General features: G+C 49.6%; 1 protein-coding gene across 9 annotated transcripts in view; it reads right to left on the bottom strand.

The window, feature by feature from the left end:
- LOC122369970 (N-acetylated-alpha-linked acidic dipeptidase 2-like) overlaps nt 1-17,995 on the bottom strand; it is a 40,177-nt gene that overhangs the window by 3,032 nt on the left and 19,150 nt on the right. For 3 of the 9 annotated variants that reach the window (XM_043345167.1, XM_043345168.1, XM_043345169.1), the window contains 13 exons: nt 13,637-13,763; nt 8,424-8,580; nt 7,335-7,469; nt 5,898-6,020; nt 5,274-5,463; nt 4,646-4,736; nt 4,157-4,335; nt 3,420-3,542; nt 2,910-3,056; nt 2,410-2,575; nt 1,793-1,874; nt 768-898; nt 266-387 (listed from right to left, as the gene is read on the bottom strand). In XM_043345167.1, the coding sequence (XP_043201102.1) occupies nt 266-387; nt 768-898; nt 1,793-1,874; nt 2,410-2,575; nt 2,910-3,056; nt 3,420-3,542; nt 4,157-4,335; nt 4,646-4,736; nt 5,274-5,463; nt 5,898-6,020; nt 7,335-7,469; nt 8,424-8,580; nt 13,637-13,763 (1,773 nt within the window). Of the gene's footprint in view, nt 1-265; nt 388-767; nt 899-1,610; nt 1,699-1,792; nt 1,875-2,409; nt 2,576-2,909; nt 3,057-3,419; nt 3,543-4,156; nt 4,336-4,645; nt 4,737-5,273; nt 5,464-5,897; nt 6,021-7,334; nt 7,470-8,423; nt 8,581-13,636; nt 13,764-17,995 lie in introns of all 9 variants that reach the window. The other 6 variants (XM_043345165.1, XM_043345166.1, XM_043345163.1 and 3 more) reach the window with 3 other exon arrangements.

The raw sequence follows: 17,995 nt of genomic DNA, 5'->3' as shown, positions 1-17,995 counted from the left end.
AGGCGGCCGGGCAGTCGGTACTGACCAGGCTTGGTGCAAGCACGACGGAAATATAACAATGGGACTACGTTCTTTCACTACAATGCGAGGCCACAAAGGCATGAATATAACCACCAGTCAATTAGGTACTTACATTTAAATGCCAAGAATATCTTTGCAGAGGCTACCTCTTCTCCCAGGTCCATGACACTTGGTAGCAGCCATTACAGCTCTAGCAAAAAATGACACACACGCAGGTAATTCGTTCAGTCGCCTCTCAACTCACCGAGAGTGACGCCGTTCTGCCTCAGTCGCGGTCCGAAGTGGGCCTCCAGAACACTGAACGCCTCCTGCAGGAAGGTGCCATAGCGCACCACGCCGAACGGAAGCACCGGGTCGTCTGCCAGCCTGCAGAACACAGAGCGGTGAGGGAGCGGTCACAGAGGCAGGCGGGCACAGCGTAATGCAGATAAACTAGTGGTGAAGGGCGGATCACCGGGACGGTCGCACCATAACAAATAGCAGTGGTCAAGCCGTCTCTCTAACAGGACTCAACTTCCCTTCGAGATCGTTTGTGGCTACACTCAGCCCCGACACCTTGTCCGTTATCGTCTTCCCTTGGTCATTTTCCCCGTCTCCCTCCACTATCGCCCCGCCCTTCTCCCCTTCCTCCCTCCCCCTCACCGTCTGGCCATCTCTCCCCACATCTGGGCCACGGCCGTGGTAAAGTGCAGCCCCTCCCTCCCCTCCTCTCCTTTCCTTCCTTCCTCCCTCCCTCCCGTCCTCACCGTCTGGCCATCTCTCCCCACATCTGCGCCACGGCCGTGGTGAAGTGCAGGCCCCGGTCCTGCAGCTCCGTCACCATGTAGTACGTCTCGTAGAGCGTGTGGTACAGCGGGTATGACGAGCCAGAGTCCGTCTGACGACAGAGGACAAACGCTTTGTAACGGCAGGCTCATTATCACGTAAGATTACTTAAGCCGTCATTACTGTTTAACCTAGCACTAAAAATGCTACATTCTCAATTGCATCCGAACTTCACTCAGATTCACCTAAATAATTTAATATAAAATTGCAGAATAGGCATTTTCCATGACATTTTAGTTACCAGTACCTAGGTAGGTCAAAACGCTCGAAAATCCAAAGCAAGAGATGTCTAACAAACACTGCACATAACCATCGCATTCTCCCACTATAAGCTAATGAACTTTCAATATAAGTCGGCAATCACCTCGATAACTTCTATTCATTTAATGCAAGACATTTTGCTTGGTTAATAAAGAACGTGCAAAGAGTGTGATGCGGAAAAACATCGTCGGCTGTAAAATGTGGGACGAATAATTACACCGGAGTTGAAAGCATGCTTTTGGAGCCTGGGGGTGAACGCTAAATCTGGAGCCAAAAATCATACGGTACGGTTAGGTGGGTGCGTGCGGTTTTCTTTGGCTTGGCGCTGATTTAGCTGATATAAATTTGGGGCACGGGAACACTTTACACTATGAAGCACATGCACAGCCCAGAAAAGTAACACCATGCCTGTGCGAATACCCAAATATCATGCTGACCAGCTGCAACTACTAATATAAAATACAGCACGCAAACACACACACACACACAGCGAGCCCCTTCACCTTCTGAAAGTACCGGTGGTCCGAACTGGGCACGCCCTCGACATGCAGGAACTGCTTATAGTCGCTGCCGCGGCCGGGTAGCGTAACCCTGCGGGGCGGGGTGCGCGGTTAGTCAGGCGTGAGTCTCTAACGGCCGGCGTGTGAGCGGGGAGGGGGTGGCGGGGTGCGCAGGACCCACTCACGTCGTAGGCCAGGTCGGCCGACGGCACGCCCTCGTTGTGGATGAAGCCCTTAAAGTCGCTGCCGTCCCCTGGCAGCTCCAGTCTTTGGAGTTTGCCAGGGTGGGAGAGGTTATTACAGCACGGGTAGGCGGCACAAAAGACGGCGCTCAGAGGAGGAAGGGGGGGGGGGGGCTAACACGACTCAACGAGACTGCCTATATAACATCTACACTGCTGGCAGACATACCAGACAACATATAATTTGATGGTATAATGAGAGAAATTGCGCTGCAAAAAAATCACAATATCGTCAAAACGATGCACCCACCAAAATAAACCTCAAGACCATCATCATAGCTCCCCCGAGGGCCGAGCATCTCGACAAGCTGTTCACATGATCCAAATTTGCCAGAAGATTGGCAGATGACTTAATAAATCACCAAAACACGAAAAACTAGCCTTGTGCTGAAATGCTTAAGCGATATTGGTAGCAGTATTACACTAATCTGCACCGAGAGCGCCTTCCAACACTCTCTCTCCGACGTTGGACTCGCTGAACCGCCTCTGAAGCCTCCCCTCCCCGCAGTCGGACTCACTGGACTGCCTCTGAACCCTCCCTTCCCCACTCCCCCACTCACTGCGGCCGCCCGGTGGCGTTGTCCAGCCGGTGCAGCAGCCAGGTGTCATACACGGTGGTGCGGCCGGCGGCCACTTCCTCCGGGTCCGGGTTGGGCACCGTCCGGGCAGCGGCGAACAACAGGTCGTGGAGTAGCGGCACGCCCAGCGCGCGCAGCGTGTCGTTACCTGACAAGGCAGCGGCAGAGAACCGGGTTGGATGTTTAAAAAAAAAACGTCCTGTTCCCCGGTAGGGTAACAATTTCGCGTTTTATGTGCTCCGGCACATGGAAATCAAGTTTTTATTAATGATTAATTAAAATGTAGTGAATTCAAATCATCATCTATGGTGCTTGCGGCCGGTTACTATAAAACCCTGAAAGTGAGAATTTCTACATTGACCAGAGTTGTCGGCCAAATTACCTAAGATGTGTCGAGAGAGTATGTATTACTGAAAGCATCCATGATTGTCATGATCTGCACGCATTCAATGTCACAATCCGTGTCGGGTCGGGTCACCCACCGTTGATGGTGAGGTCCACGTTCAGGTAGGCGACGGCGCGGGCGGCCAGCTGCTGCCGGTGGTGCTGGACCCACTCGGTGGAGCCGACCAGGCCGTACTCCTCGGCGCCCCAGCTACAGAATACGAGCGAGCGGCGCGGCCGCCAGCCTGGGACACACAGAGGGAGACAGGTGAGCATCGGCCGCCAGCCTGACATAGAGTGAGGGTATGTCAGGAGCGGGTACCAGCCGCCAGTCAGCGCCGGCAACGTCAGGTCCAACAAGTGATAGTGACAAGTGCTCAGAGGATATTTGTCTACTCTCCGATCTCAAACACGATTTGAAATTATCATTCAATAACGAGCATAACAGCCATGTTTGTAAGTATTTTTACGGCATTCACCATGCATCGCGATACATAATTGGGTCATTCGTCACCCAGAACCGAGAACCATGTCTTTCTAGTTGCAACCGACAAAACGTTTCCCCCATACAACCCTGCTGCCCGTGCCCCCCCCCCCCCCATACCTACCAGTTTCCTTTCTCAGGTTAGCCAGTACCCTGGTGAGCTCCAGCATTGCGGCCGTGCCCGAGGAGGGGTCGATGGCCCCCAGAATCCAGGCGTCCCGGTGGTTCCCCACCAGCACGTAACGGTCTGTGTGGGGAGCGATGGGGTCAGACAGGACGGTTGTTTTACAAATGAGGGAGGAGCACTGAGCAGTCAGTGTCATTTGATAGGCAAGATTAATTATGATGAGTGACACCGTTCTGTGCTGAGAAATCGATGTGGAAGTTAAGTGTTCCAACAAATCAACACAAAATATGTCAAACTTCTTATAAAACAGCTGCTAGTCGTTGGCCAACTTACCAGCTCCCTATATCCGAAGGTTGGGACTTTTCAATTAGACAATCACTATTCTTTAGAATTGTGATTTTCTATTGAAAATCCCAACCTGAGCTACCTCTCTAGGGGGGTGTTTAACGTATCAGCTACACAGTACTGTCTTTAATGTATTGTCCTCAACCCAATACTTTATCGAGTAGAAATGAGGCCAATAAACTTGACATTTCGATAAACCCCATCAATAAACAAAGTTTACATAGAGTCGTGATTCTACACCTCTTCCCTCTCCATCCCAGGCCACCCTGCATCCCTCCCTCTCCCCGCGCGCCCGTTGCGCGCGAGGAGAGAAATTTGTTTGATTTAATCCGAGTTTGTGCCAATAAAACATGATGATGATGATGATGATGTGCCACCCGCTCACCCACCCGGCTCCTCGTATCCGCGCAGCGTGGCGATCACGTTGGTGGCGTTGGCTCTCTCCCCGTGTGTGTGGATGTCCATCAGAACGGTCCAGCCGGGCCGAGCCGGGCCCGGACCCAGGCCGTAGGTCAGGTTCAGCCCGCCCCACCAGTCGGCAGGCGCCGCGGCAGTCGGCGGCATCAGCCTGAGAATGGAGCAGTAGTTACGTGAGGGGAAGGTTTGTGTCCTGAGGTTGGATCGTTGAACAGGAATGTAGCAAAATAATATATCTGTTGACTGAAATAGAAGTGAACAGAGCCCCTGAAGCCAATTCATATACTATATTGGTACAAAAACAAGGAGACAAAATATGAAAATGACTAACGAGTACGCATGACAGCAAAGGAGCATTGTCACATATCTTTGAGACGGAAACATATTTTAGCTGTCCATAAAACAGACACCCCAGCCGTATAAGAAGACTTAGCCTACGTCCGTCTCTCAATATCACTAACTTGAGGATCTGGTAGGCGTCGTCAGCGCTGATGGGCTGCACCGGAATCCTGGGCAGCTCGGCCTCGGCCTCCGACAGACGATAGGCGCTCTCTGCCGGCACGGGCGGACACAAAGAGAGGTAAAGACACAGTCGAGATACACGGAGGTGACGCAAGGCGCCGCACCCGGGATCGACACAGAAAGACGGAAATAAGACGGCTATTGTCATGACATGTCACTTGGACGTGACATGTAGCAGCCGACAGAGAAATGCATCGGTACGCCAAAACACCAGACATTGATACATTACCCAATCCAATACCCCTCGTTATCCCCCCCCCCGCGCTTAACCTTCGCTGTAGTGTTCACTACCCCGAGGGCTGTTCTCGGGCCCTGTGTGCGGTCGGACCGCACACAGCCTCCAAGCTCCGCCCACTTCGTTCCTACGTCAGCCTTCCGTCACCGCACACAGCGATCGCTGTGGCCGGTCGGGACTGGCCACAGCGGACCGTCCACCGCACGCAGCCGTGACGTCAGAGCCGCCTACCCATCCCCTACCCCCACGCCTGCTGGACGCACCGCACACACCGCACGCAGCAGTGTGCGGTGCCCGTGAACACCCCTCAGGTGTCTGCCACCCAGACTCACCCAGTGACGGGTAGATGGGCGTCAGCGGGTCTCCGGTGCCCCTGTACACGGTGCCCAGCTGGGCGCCCGCCGACGGCATGTACACGGTGTTGGGGTAGGCGGCGTCGGCGGACTGGCCGAGCGGCGCGCCGTCCGCCGGGTCACTGTACAACAGCAGCGCCGAGCAGCCAAACTGCTCGCATAGGTACGCCTGAGGGGAGGGGGGGGGGGAGGCGGTCAGATGACGGTAGGGGCTAAACAGCGCCGCGCAGCCGAGCTGCTCACATAGTTCATAGGTACGCCTGAGGGGGGGGGGGGGGTCACTGGGAGGTAGGATTGGGCAGAGCCACGCAGCCGAACTGCTCACATAGGTACGCCTGGGGGGGGGGGGGGTCATTGGCGGATAGGGGCTGAACAGCGCTAAATGAACAAAAGGAAAAGGTGGTGTACTCTACATATGCTAATAAAGATGCCAACAGTCACAATGCTTGCCTCTTGCGTACTTTCAATGATTGGATTCAATATAAAGAAAATTGAAGAGCCTTTTATTTCCCTTTTATTTATATCAACTATATTTACTATATATTTACATCCAGGCAAAAGCACTGATTGGACTTTTAAAGTAGGCGTAGTATGTAGGCGTACCTTATTCCCTCGGAATATTTTGCCGTATCTCGCGATGACGATGTGGTCCTTGAGTGATATGTTCTGCGACTGCAAATATAGGAAGTCCTCTTCGCGGCCATAGTTGACGTATATGACCTTTCCCTGAAAACAGATGATCAAAATTATAGGGGAAGTTGGGGCAATGCCGGAGTTGGGGCAAAGCCGAAATTCGAGATATTTCGAAAACCGCAAGACATGGATGCCACCTGTCAGTGATGCTTTGAAGCTTAAGTGACTACAATTATCGCATGTTTGTTACGAGTCGTCATTCGGAATACTTCGGCTGTGAGGGCGCCAAGAGCGTTTTCAAGGTACGCGTTCCTTGCACTACATGCGCCTTTGAAGCTGCATTTCTTACTCATTATGCTACCGTTTGTCTGGCCAATTCGGTCAAGTAATCTTCAGCATGTCTTTGCATAAGTGTGCTGCCTATTTGAAATTTATACGGCACGTTGAAAAATTATGGGCCTGCAAATGAAAGTATGGCTGGCTGGGGTAATGCCGAAAACGTGCAATTACGCACGTTAAAGCACGCTACGTGGACTTTACTGCTGTAGAATAGCAACGCGAATTTTTAGTCACACAAATTACACTTTCAACCGACACAACGGCCTGTTACCTATAAGGAATTATTTACCTGGCATTTTCTTATTATATCACACAATTATAACTTCCAGTGTGCACCAAGCGTCCTCAAGCTCTTAAAACGCGTGTCAGCTTTGATAAATTCTGGATAAAGTTTGAGATAAAGTGGCAAAATATCAATGTCGGCATTCCCCGTAGATCATTTCTCCCATTTTCGGCTTTCCCCGCAGTCCGGCGCAACGCCGAAAAAGTCACTTCTTTGATATTTTTAGTTTGTGCGCTTAACGGTATGCGAATTCATCAAATGCGCCTGGTATGTTTGAAAGCCAAAAGACTGGCCTCTCGAATGACGCCAACAAGAATAGCTTATGTTGTCTACCTTGCGTGCTACGGGCGTCAGAAAAAAAGTATTCGGCGTTCCCCCAACTTCCCCTACTACTCCGGCCTCTCCGCCCATTTACACAAAAGCGTTGAACTATTGGGCGTCGGCATTTGTTAAAAAGAACAATGGAAATGCAACTTGTGAAATCCTACGACATATACGCTTATATAATGCATCAAAGAAGAAAACGACTAATAAATAAATAAATAAATAAATAAATAAATAAATAAATAAATAAATAAATGAATAAAAAAAACAATGCTGTATGTGTGCACCTCGTTGCACATGTACCGAACCCAAATACAGTCAAAAGTACTCTGACCACGCTACCCCCCCCCCCCCCCCCCCCCCCCCCACCACCACCACAAGACCACCGTTCCGCCAGACTGTGACTCACCCGCCGTCACGCACGACACTAAGTTACCGTCTCCGGACCCGCCGGTGGTTACCTGCGCCTGTCCGGGCGCCGAGTAGGCGTTGAAGTTCTGTAGTACGGACGGGTCGCGCTCCTCTGGCGAGTGTAGCGGCGGCTGGTGGGTCTGCGCCGTGAACACCGCCTGACCTGTCTCGTCCACCACACGGACCTGGGGACAGGAGAGGGCACCGTGTCAGTTGGGGGCGACGGTCGCAGATATTTACTACACGAGGGCATTCACGCATACACACACGCGGAAAGAGCGCATCACGTACGCAAGCGCGCAGTACTCCCTATTATCAACCAGAAAACAACAAACTCAGAAATCAGCGAAGGATTTTCAAGGCAAGGCGGTACATGAATTCCACTAAGACTGCTCCAATACTTCCTATTGGCCTATAGTCAACACGAGGTGTCAGCGCAGTGCGCACATACAACATTAATCGATGGCTGGTGGCGGTATGCCAGCTTGATGTAAAACAGGTGTGTAAATAGCTACCCCCTCCCCGTCAGAGGCCTGTTTCACTAAAAACTTGTATTTACAAGTGTTTGTAGTTTACAATTCATAAGTATTTTTACCAACTACGAAAAAACAGATTTCACTAAGCTTCATCGCCAGTGGCACCTCTTGGACTCAACAAAGCATAGTTGTTCTAAATATATGACTGTTTTGCATTATTGCACAAAAAGTATCAAAATTCCGAGCGTCAGGACCACTGGAATTTCAGGTTTATAATTACGATATTTTCTTTCAAGTTTCTGGTCTTCGTGAAACAGAAAGTTTGCGATTCCCATGTTTTCTAGCAAACTTTTTCATGTAAAAAAGTTTGCAAATTTTAAACTCAAAATTCATGTTCAAAGGTTTCGTGAAATCCAAATCTCAAATGTTGGTAATTATTTCTTGTAAACTCAAGCTTTTTCTTTGTAAATACAAGTTTTATTCGTTAGTGAAACAGGCCTCTGATTTACACCGGATCGCGCAATGCCGTTCAACTTCAGTCGCCAAAACGAGCACTTCTTAATCTTGGCACATACTCCGACAGGTGTGCGGAGTGGAAGCCCTGGTCTCCTCCCAGTCCCCCGCCAATGTCACCATGTCTTCCAGCTGCGCCTCCCTCCTCACCAGGTTGGGATTCTGTCCGTCCGGGTAGGAGAGCAGCACGTCATACCGCAGCTCCTCCACCCGGTCCAGGCCCTGGGCGCGCCACGTGTCCGCCACGTACTGGGCCAGACGCTCGTTCTCGGGCAGTCCGGCCACGTGCGGTCGCCGCGTCAGCTCCCTGTGGTGGGTGATACCGGTAGGCGTCAGAGAAATGCGGGAACGGGAGGTGATATCGGCGACATTTTAAAGACACAAGACTGATAAAATGTGTACTCGGTCAGTTTAAAAGAACGTCACAAGCAAGCTGATAATGCCTGAGATGTTGTTGGGAACTTATTTGATTAACAGCATTGCTATCCAAGTGATGATGGAGCAAAGGTACTCGAAATCACGATAAAAATGTATCGCTGACAAGAATAATATAACATTGCACGCATCAAATAAGCCGCAAGGACTTTCGGATATCATACTCAAGAGCAAACACAAAATACAGATAACATTCATGGGCTGTTTAGCTGGTATAGTGAGACGATGCATCAAGCACCAAGCACGCAAACATGCAAGCTAGTCATCATATACATTCGTAAGCATGCTCATGGTTATCCCCTCCGCGGCATCGGGAGAGTCTCAAAGAAACCAACTGTGACGCTCGTTGGCGAGTCGTGGCCCGTGGGTGGCATGCCTCTCACCTACCCTGGCGCGGCTAGCAATCCAGACAGTGGCAGGGGCGATAGCGCGTTAGTACGGCATGATGATCAATAAATGGTGTGCTAGTAAGGCAATAAGGTGTAACTTTAGGACACTGTACAAGAGAGGGTCTCAAGAAGGCAGGGCACTGGTGACAGCGAGTTAGTGACTAGGTGGGTACGAAGGTGCACTCAAGTGTGCCGCGGTGCGCAGGAGCTGAGCACGTAGAGCTCCAAACAGACACACGGTCACCATCACAGCTCTTCACTATCCACCATTGTAGAACCGCTTAGCTTTCAAAATTGCTGTAAATTTTTGAATGAAACAACGAGCGCATACCTAAAACTCCTGCCTCATAATATTGTTGCATTGTTTTCCTCATCAATTTGACAGCAAAATCGGACTATAAGTCGCACTATCATCATCAAAATCCTGCGTGATCTTACGCTGCCCTTCTCGCGCATCTACAACCGACCACCATAATGAAAAGTTGCATGCAAGCTGCCGATTCCTGCTGCTCCAACTGCAAAAGAAACTTGCACACTCGTACACACGCAAATCCCGGACGTCCTTCAGACCAGGGCCAACCGTCACTGCTGGCACACGGCTGAGATGTCGCCTCACCGGGACTGCACGCGGGCCCTGAGCATAGCTCAACTGTAGTAAGCCCAGCCTTCAACAGCTCGCATCGTGCGTGAGTGTTAGCTGCTCCGTGTGACAAACATTATGTCTAGGATCAGAAATGTTTAAACCGCTCTAATAAACGGGTGACATGAATTATGAATGGAAGCCAAAGACGACGCCCGGCGCGCTCCGAGTCGGTCGTGCTCCCCCTCCCCGCGCCATCCCCACCCTACCTGTCACTACGGACATAAACGCCGTCACCGTGGCGGCCAAACGCGTCACCAGCTCGGCGGGCGGGCGGCGCTTGTGTAAGCTGCTGTCGGGTCGGCTGTCGTCCGCCGCCACGCAACACAATCAACATACGGTCGCCGCGCCGCCGCCCCCGGAGCCCGTGGTGCCGGTGGTGCCCGCAGGTGGTGCTGGTGAAGGTGGTGTGACAGTGTGTGTACGGGTGGTTTAGCCGGCGTATGCCGTCCGGCGGCGCCCCGCCGGGATAAGACCCAGGGGCGGCCCGGCCGGACCCGCTCAGAGGACCCCGACGAGCTCCCAGCGTCACAACGAATGTCCCACATATAAAAGCATTAAAGGGTTGCAAATATGCAGGATACGATCTTCATATTTTTTAAGCAAACATAAATGGTGGTGGGAAATCAGTTTACCACATGCCGAGACATCCCTTTAACCCGCGCCCCGTAGGGCTACCGGCGGACCCTACCACCCGTAGGGGGGGGGGGGCCGTTTCGGCCCCCCCTAAGATCTCGGAAAGTTACCGGCCGATTTTCAAAATTCAAACGGAGTTCGATAGCCCCACCCGGGAACTACCTTGTGACCAAATTTCATTGACCTAGGTCAAACCGATGACGTCACAGGTCAGGTCAAAGGTCAGATTTTCACCGTTCACAGGCAATTCAAGAAATGTGCTGTGAAAGCGAGTAAATTGGTAATTTATTAAAAACCATCGATGGTACATTGTTCGTCAAACACATACTTTGCTATCTGAGGTCACTGATACCAGGTCAGGTCACAGCGAGGTCAGGTCACCGGGGGTCACAATATGAATGTGTCGTGTGATACATGTTTTATGGTCCATTTTACATGACAAATGCGATTATGTGGGTTAGGTAGCCTTTGGGGCCAGCCTAGGTCACGTTTTGGTGAAGGTCAGGTCAAGGTCAGGTCAAATTAGGTCAAATTTCAAAGTTGATATTTTTGCATAAAATGGGTATCGATTCGATGCAGCTCGTCACGGGGAGTCTAATGGTGGTCTTCGTTTTGCTCTACGAGTTCTAGAATTGCCAAAAATTGAGTTTGAAAATTTGACGTAATCATTTTTGAACAGTTTTTTCGCTATAACTTGGCCAAAAAACGAGGTATCGATCTGAAATTTGGTATGTAGATAGAAGACGGTAGGCACTATCACATATATTCCGGTTTTTTCGAAACTCAAAAAACTTTTTGGATTTTTTGGCGAATATATCCAAAAAATGCTTTTTTGATTTTTGGGGGTCAAAACTCAAAAATTTCAAAAATTCGATATAGCAGTTTTGTAGCCCTGTCAATTCTACACCTTTTATGTCTTGATCATTTTTCTGTATCTTCAAAGCTGTAGTCCTGACAGGTCTTCTCGCGAAGGTCTTTTTTCGGTCGAAAATGACAGAACATGACGTCACTCTGACGTCATTTGTGGCCAACATATCATAGCCTCTGGTAAAATTTTTGGTCACAATGTGTAAAATTGATGCCCGGAGGGGTCCTGAAAGTTTGGTGGCGATATCTCCAGCCGTTTAAGAGATATCGACCGAAAAGGACAGGGGGGGCCGTTTCGGCCCCCCCCCTACGGGGCGCGGGTTAACATTAGCACGTGCATTTGGGAAATGGCTTCGGCCCGCCTCGGCTAATGTTGAAGGTATTTGGGAAACGATTCGGCCCTAGGGCTTTTTGATTTTCCCAGACAAAGTTTTACTGAATATTCTGAGCGGAAGAACCAATTCCAAAGAAGATATTTACGGATTGTGTGTTCACTAACAGCAACAGCAACAGTGGCTGTGCGTGTAAACTTCCTACTTTTGCTGTCAGTGTAATTCAACTAAACAGGGTTATCGTTTCAATGCCAATGTATTTATTGCTGTAAGACATGGTCAGAATAGTCATTATTACTACATAATGCACGCAGAAAAAAACGAACAATTTAAATGCGCGACGCATCTTAACGTGCCGCAATGAAACATTTGATATTGTTCCAACTGGGATCCAAGACGTGTTTCATTCAGAGTTTCACCCAATTTTCAGTTTTCCTCACGGTTTTCTCAATCCTGCTGGACTACATATACTTCTTTGTTTTAACTTATTGTTCCAGCTGGCATCCAAGACGCGTTTGATTCAGCGTTTTACCCAATTTTCAGTTTTCTTCACGGTTTCCTCACTCCTGCTAGACTCCATATCTTTATTCTAACTTCTGGCTCCAGTGCTGCCAGATGGAGAAGGCTGTAATCCTCCAGATCAGTTACAAAAATCCTCCAGATTCCTCCAAATCCCATTGGCGGATCCAGATAGGCGGTCTTGGACGCTGCGGGAGGGCATATCTCCGAAAAGGTTTCTCCAAATTCTAAAAACTCATCGGATTTCGATTCCTTTCGCACTGCTGTGTAGTTTAAAAGATGCTTTTTTATAATAAAAGTTGTTTAGTTTTCGTTTTATCCTTGAAAAAAAACGAAAATTTTCTTCGATTTTGGACGCTGCAGGAGGGGGGGGGGGGAATTTGCGCCAAATGTCCCCCTTTGATCCGCCAGTAGTTCGGTACCTTCAAAAACATATGGTACAATCGTACACGAAATAGGAACAAATAGTCACCATGATATTCGTGGATATAGCTACAGACTGAGACATTCCAGTCTCACGGTGATAAAGGGCAGTGATATATCCTAACGGGTAGGGTGAAGCTGGGCAGGAAAATGTCTTTTGAGTCTTGAACGCGTTGTATTTTTCCATGAAATTGAATATATTAATCGGGTGACAAATCCTCCAGATTTTCCTCCAGAATCAAAAATCCTCCAAACGCGAAATTTGTCCGCAAATAGAGTTCAAAATCCTCCAGATTTGCGGAAATCCTCCAAATCTGGCAGCACTGTCTGGCTCTTCACCATCTTCATCCTCGGCTTTTTCAAACCCTAAATAAGGAGGAAGCAGGGAATTCAATCTTTCATACTCAACGCAGCCTAATAATGAAAAACACAAAAAATAATCACGGTGACTATAGATGTGAACATAGGTAGTATTAATATAATATTAACAAAATATTAAGAATATAATGTATAATATCAAAAGAATATGATATTAACTGTTGCGCCGGTACGGCATGTGGTAAATCTCTTCCCAACCTTGGGCTGTGAAAATGCAGTTTTATTCACCTCGGTTTTTGGCTACGGACCTCGTGCCTACCGGCACTCGGTCCTCCGCACAAAAACCTCGGTGAATAAAACGCATTTTCCCAGCCCCGGTCGGGAATATATAGAGCCATTTTAAATGATACTTATTTGTAAAGGAGCTCCGTAACGATCGTGTCCCTCACCTACAGTTTAAATGCCTCGTGCTAAAATACGGCTACAAACACAATTTATTCCATCGGTAGTCAGGAATACACGAATAAGCCCAATTAGTTCCAAGCGTACGGGGAATCGGCGTGCAAAACACAAAAATACATGCCGATTGCAAGAACAGGCATGTCTTCTGCCGAGCTGCAAACATAAAAAAATCAACGGGGCCACTGATGCTAACGCAAGCTTCCAACATAAAACAGCTCCATTTACTGAGCGGAAACGTCGGGCGAACAACAAAAGAGCAGAGTCTACAGCAGACCAGTGCTGACTAGCCAAAGTCCTTCCGGTCAGCGCGAGGATCGAGCAGCGTTCTGGCGTGCTGGTTACCTGAGGAACCGACCCAGCGAGCTGGCGTCGATCTTATCCAGCAGATACTGGGCCGCCTTGGCGTAGCGGCGGGAGTTCGAGCCGCCTGTTGATTCTCCGCGAAAGGCGAACCGCCCCAGCAGAACCCCTGACAGCACCGGGAAACGTGCTGGTACAGTAACCCATTCAACGGAGCCATCGGTCGAGACATTACTACATAGTACGGAGAAACTACTTGTTTACAGTGGGGCTACTTCTTCTCGTGAAAGGGACTGTAATAAATCAATAACATCAACGATGAACATCATACAGAAATTCACTAAAGGACATAATGTGGAGTTTGCTAATGTAATAATTAGCAAACTCCACAGCTCCATTATTACATCATACAGAAAAGTACCACAAAACAAACAACGCCTGCCATAAGAACAAACCTGACGTGACGGACACAACATACAACTATAGTCACCGTGCTACAACTCACAGATATGCACAAATGCTACGGCATGACTATGCTAGGCTTAATTCGAAAAACGCAGCATATGATTACGGAGCGAGCGAAGCGAGCGTAGTCTTTCCTTAGATTAACGGAAATTTCTGAGTATGAGCGGCCGGCCGGCCGGCCGGCCGGCCGTGGTCACGCTTTTGCGAGGCTTATATCTCAGCAACCACTTGACCGATTTACACGCGGTAATTTTTGTAGGGTAGCTTCATTCCTTCTACCAAGTATTGGACTATTCCCGATGCATGTGGGTGACCCCTTATGCACGTGCCACGTGCAAAACGAAAAGGTGTCAGTTTTGTAATTGTTGCAATATCTCGGTAACTACTTGGCCGATTGCGCTGAAAGTTGGCATGTAGGTAGGCACCCACTAGGCACTGCATATACATGTGCCAGAGTTGGGGTGCTGCTGCACGTGCGCACGTGCAGGGGTCGTTTCCAGATCTCGGGAACGGCTGGACCGATTGCGCTCAAATTTGGTACACGGTTAGGGACCGGTTAGTAGGGTGCCGTGCACAAGTCAGTTGGGACCCATTTTGCACGTGCGCACGTGCAGGGTGCCGCTTCCAGATCTCGAGAACGGCTGGGCCGATTGTGCCCAAATTTGGCACATCGCTAGAGACCAGTTAGTAGGGTGCCGTGCACAAGTCAGTTGGAGGTACCCCCTCGCAATTTCGCACGTGCAAGGCCCACCCTCTCGCTCGCTCCGTTAGTCGCCCGAAAAGGCGTTATACTGGTTACGAGCGAGCGAGCGCAGCGAGCGAAGCGAAGTCTTTTCAATATAACGGAAAAATCTCAGTATGAGCGGCCCGGCCAGGGGCGGCGGATTCGGGGGGGCAGGGGGGGCAGCTGCCCCCCTGGCAAACTCGTGGGGGGGCAAAAGTATCTTTTTGCCCCCCCATAATTTGTGACAAAGCTTAGACAAGAAACCATATACCTGATTATTCCGTTCGATCATCTGAAGATATAACCAGATGCCCATATACTTTATCATACGTTACCTTTCTTAAATGGCAAGCGTTTACGTTCAATTGAAGTTTTCCTCTCTTCAACCTAGTTTTGGAGGCATTATAAGCGTCAACGTGACGCAGCGGCAACCCAGGCCTTCAGTGACCGTTTACAGGGGCGACGGATACGGGGTGGCAGAGGAGGCATCGTTCCCTAAGAAACTTTTGGAGGAGGGGCAAACGTATATTCTTGCCCCTCCATAATTTGTGCCCTAAACATGAGGAAATCTGATATTGCAGCTAATAGCTATGCGCCCCTACAGTTTGTCCAACGGTGCCTTTTGAATATGTGTAAATGCTAACCATTTCCGCTTTATATCCTTTTTTTTTGTCTTTTCAGATTCTATTTATAGATGTGTGCAAGAGACGCAACTCATACCTTCAGTGGTCATTTGCCTCTATTTTGTACCTACATAAATGCCAAATCGCAAGCGAGCGGAGACGGAAGGGCTAGCCATTCGCTTGCGGGTAGTTAGGACTGATGAGCGCTCATAATAAGCCACTCCCCTGATTTTTTTCGAGCGCAACAGTTTCCAAATAAAATGGTATAAAATGGTAAAGGCCGAGGTCGTACACATTGACGACATTGACCAATGCACGGTATGGTATGACACCCAAAGGCCAGTCATCAGAGATCTGCTTTGGGCATTCGGAGGCTTGTGTGGGGCCAGTGTAAAAACTGGATGTTCACAGTTCAGTATCCGCTTTATTTCAGTTTTCACTATTAAAAAAGTAAAAATTTATGTTGGAAACTTTTGAGGGTTAGGGCACTGATCATTAGTGCCAGTGCTCCCCCCCCCCTCTGTCTAAAGGCTGACTATAGAATAAAGAGCATCAAACACGAACAGTAGCGGCGGAACACCTTCAATTAAGGGGAGGGGGGGGGGCAATGCCGACTTTTGGTCCCATTCTTTCCATGCAACGCCCATAGGGCCAACGTTAAAATGCCAAAATCAAAGGGGGGCACGGTGCCCCGGTGCCCTCCCCGTTCCGCCGCCTATGAACAAGAAAGCAAAATCTGAGGCATTTTGGAAAAATGAGTATGCCCCACAGCGTCCGATAACTACCACCTTCCAGTGGGTCAAGCCAACGGGGACCAAGTCTATAATGGCACTTAACGATAGCACTAACCTTGTCTCACTTTTTGTTGAAGTCTGTTCCGAATGGTTTCGGCCACATGGACTGGCTGCACTGAGGTCGTTTGGTATGTGCAACTGTAATTAAAGCCACCTGAGGCACCCTGACACCAGGCTGAAGCTGGGTTGGAAATGCTTCGTCTTTGCAGATATCACTGGCCGCTGATTCTCGAGTGCCTGAACCGGTAGATGTGGCAAAATTTGGTAATTGTGGCAAATTGTGGCAAAACACCCTAAAGCCCTAATAAAGAAACGCCCTACCAAGAGTTTCTGGCAGCTCCGTTCCATCGCTTCCATCCTCAGGACACATAAATCCTTCTCCTCCACGCCGCAACCCCCACTCCGGGCTGGACAGGCACCTTTACCTCATGCGGGCTGCTCCCTTGGAGCGGCACCGCTGCTCCCGACGGAGCGCACCCCGTAGCCGGGTGCAGAGAGTGCTTGGGGGGGGGGGGGCTGATCGGTCTGTCCTTTCGGACGGGCTCAGCCCCGGCGACTCTCTAGGGTGTCTGCCCAGACCAATGTCTCCCCCTAATTCCTATCATCCTTCCGGCCCTGAAATGGTCTCGTCAGACCGAAAGGGCCTAACCCAACAAAACAAAACAAAAACAAAAAAGAGCTTCTGGATTCTCGTTCCAGTCCACCGTTCCTTCACCCCAGCCCACCGCCGCGCTCCCTCACCTCAGCCCTTCGTTCCCAGCTTGACGAGCGTTTGGGCCTTAGTTAAGCCTTGCTGTAGACTAACTGTATAAACCCATCGAGACAGCCCGTCTGGGTGAGCTTAGTTGGCGAACCACTGCCTTGAGGAGTGTTTCTGGCGGATCGCTGTCCCAATAGGTTTAGATGCGACCGACTGTCTCTGAATGTTTGAGCGGTCTCCTCCCGCTGTGAGCTAGTTTCAGTTGATATCTGTCTCAGAAATACTTTTTAAAGGAAGGTTAAACGGCAATCGAACGTAAAATGAACAGAGGAAATGGTAACGAGTTACCTCATTGAAGAATAGCGCTCGCCTACTTCAAAAGGTTTGGAATCGTTCTTCAACATCTAATATGCGATCGGGTTATGGCACAACTTTTCCTATTAGCGATTTTTTTTTCTAATACAGCAATACGAAAAGCGTTACATCGTCCACTGGCGGATCCAGGGAGCGGGCATTTAAAGCAAATATTTATTCTCCCTCCCCTGGCCCCTGCATCGTCCGAAATAGACAAACGTACCTTGTTTCCTAATAAAACACTTTTTTATCAGGATTTTTTTTTTTTTGCTTTATACTGTTCAGCAGTAGATCCGTAAGGAATCGAAATCCGATGAGTTTTTGGATTTTGGACACTTTTTTTGGGGGGGTATGTCCCCTACAGCGTCGAAAACGCCTTTCTGGATCCGCATATGACATCAGCTCGACTGGGATCTTGCCCCCCCACGCCAAAATCGAATCCGCCGCCACTGGGCCCGGCCCGGCCCAGCCCGGCCCAGCCCGGCCCGGCCCGGCCTGTAACGCTTTTGAGAGGCTTATATCTCAGCAACCGCTGGACCGAATGGCCTGCGGTCTTTTTTACTGGGTAGCCCCATCTCTTCTACCCCGTAATTGACTACTTTTGATACATCTCAGTGACCGCCGTGGCACGTGCCACGTGAAAAGTCAAGGGTGTTCAAGCAGTTTTGCAAAAGTAATGATTTTGAGAGGCCCATATCTCAGCAGCGGCTTGAGCGATTGTCTTGCGGTCATTTTTATAGG

This window comes from Amphibalanus amphitrite, unplaced genomic scaffold (assembly GCF_019059575.1).
Source record: "Amphibalanus amphitrite isolate SeventyFive unplaced genomic scaffold, NRLGWU_Aamphi_draft 001087F_arrow, whole genome shotgun sequence".
In the NCBI taxonomy this organism is placed as follows: Eukaryota; Metazoa; Arthropoda; class Thecostraca; order Balanomorpha; family Balanidae; genus Amphibalanus; species Amphibalanus amphitrite.
This window is presented reverse-complemented; position numbering and strand designations above follow the sequence as displayed.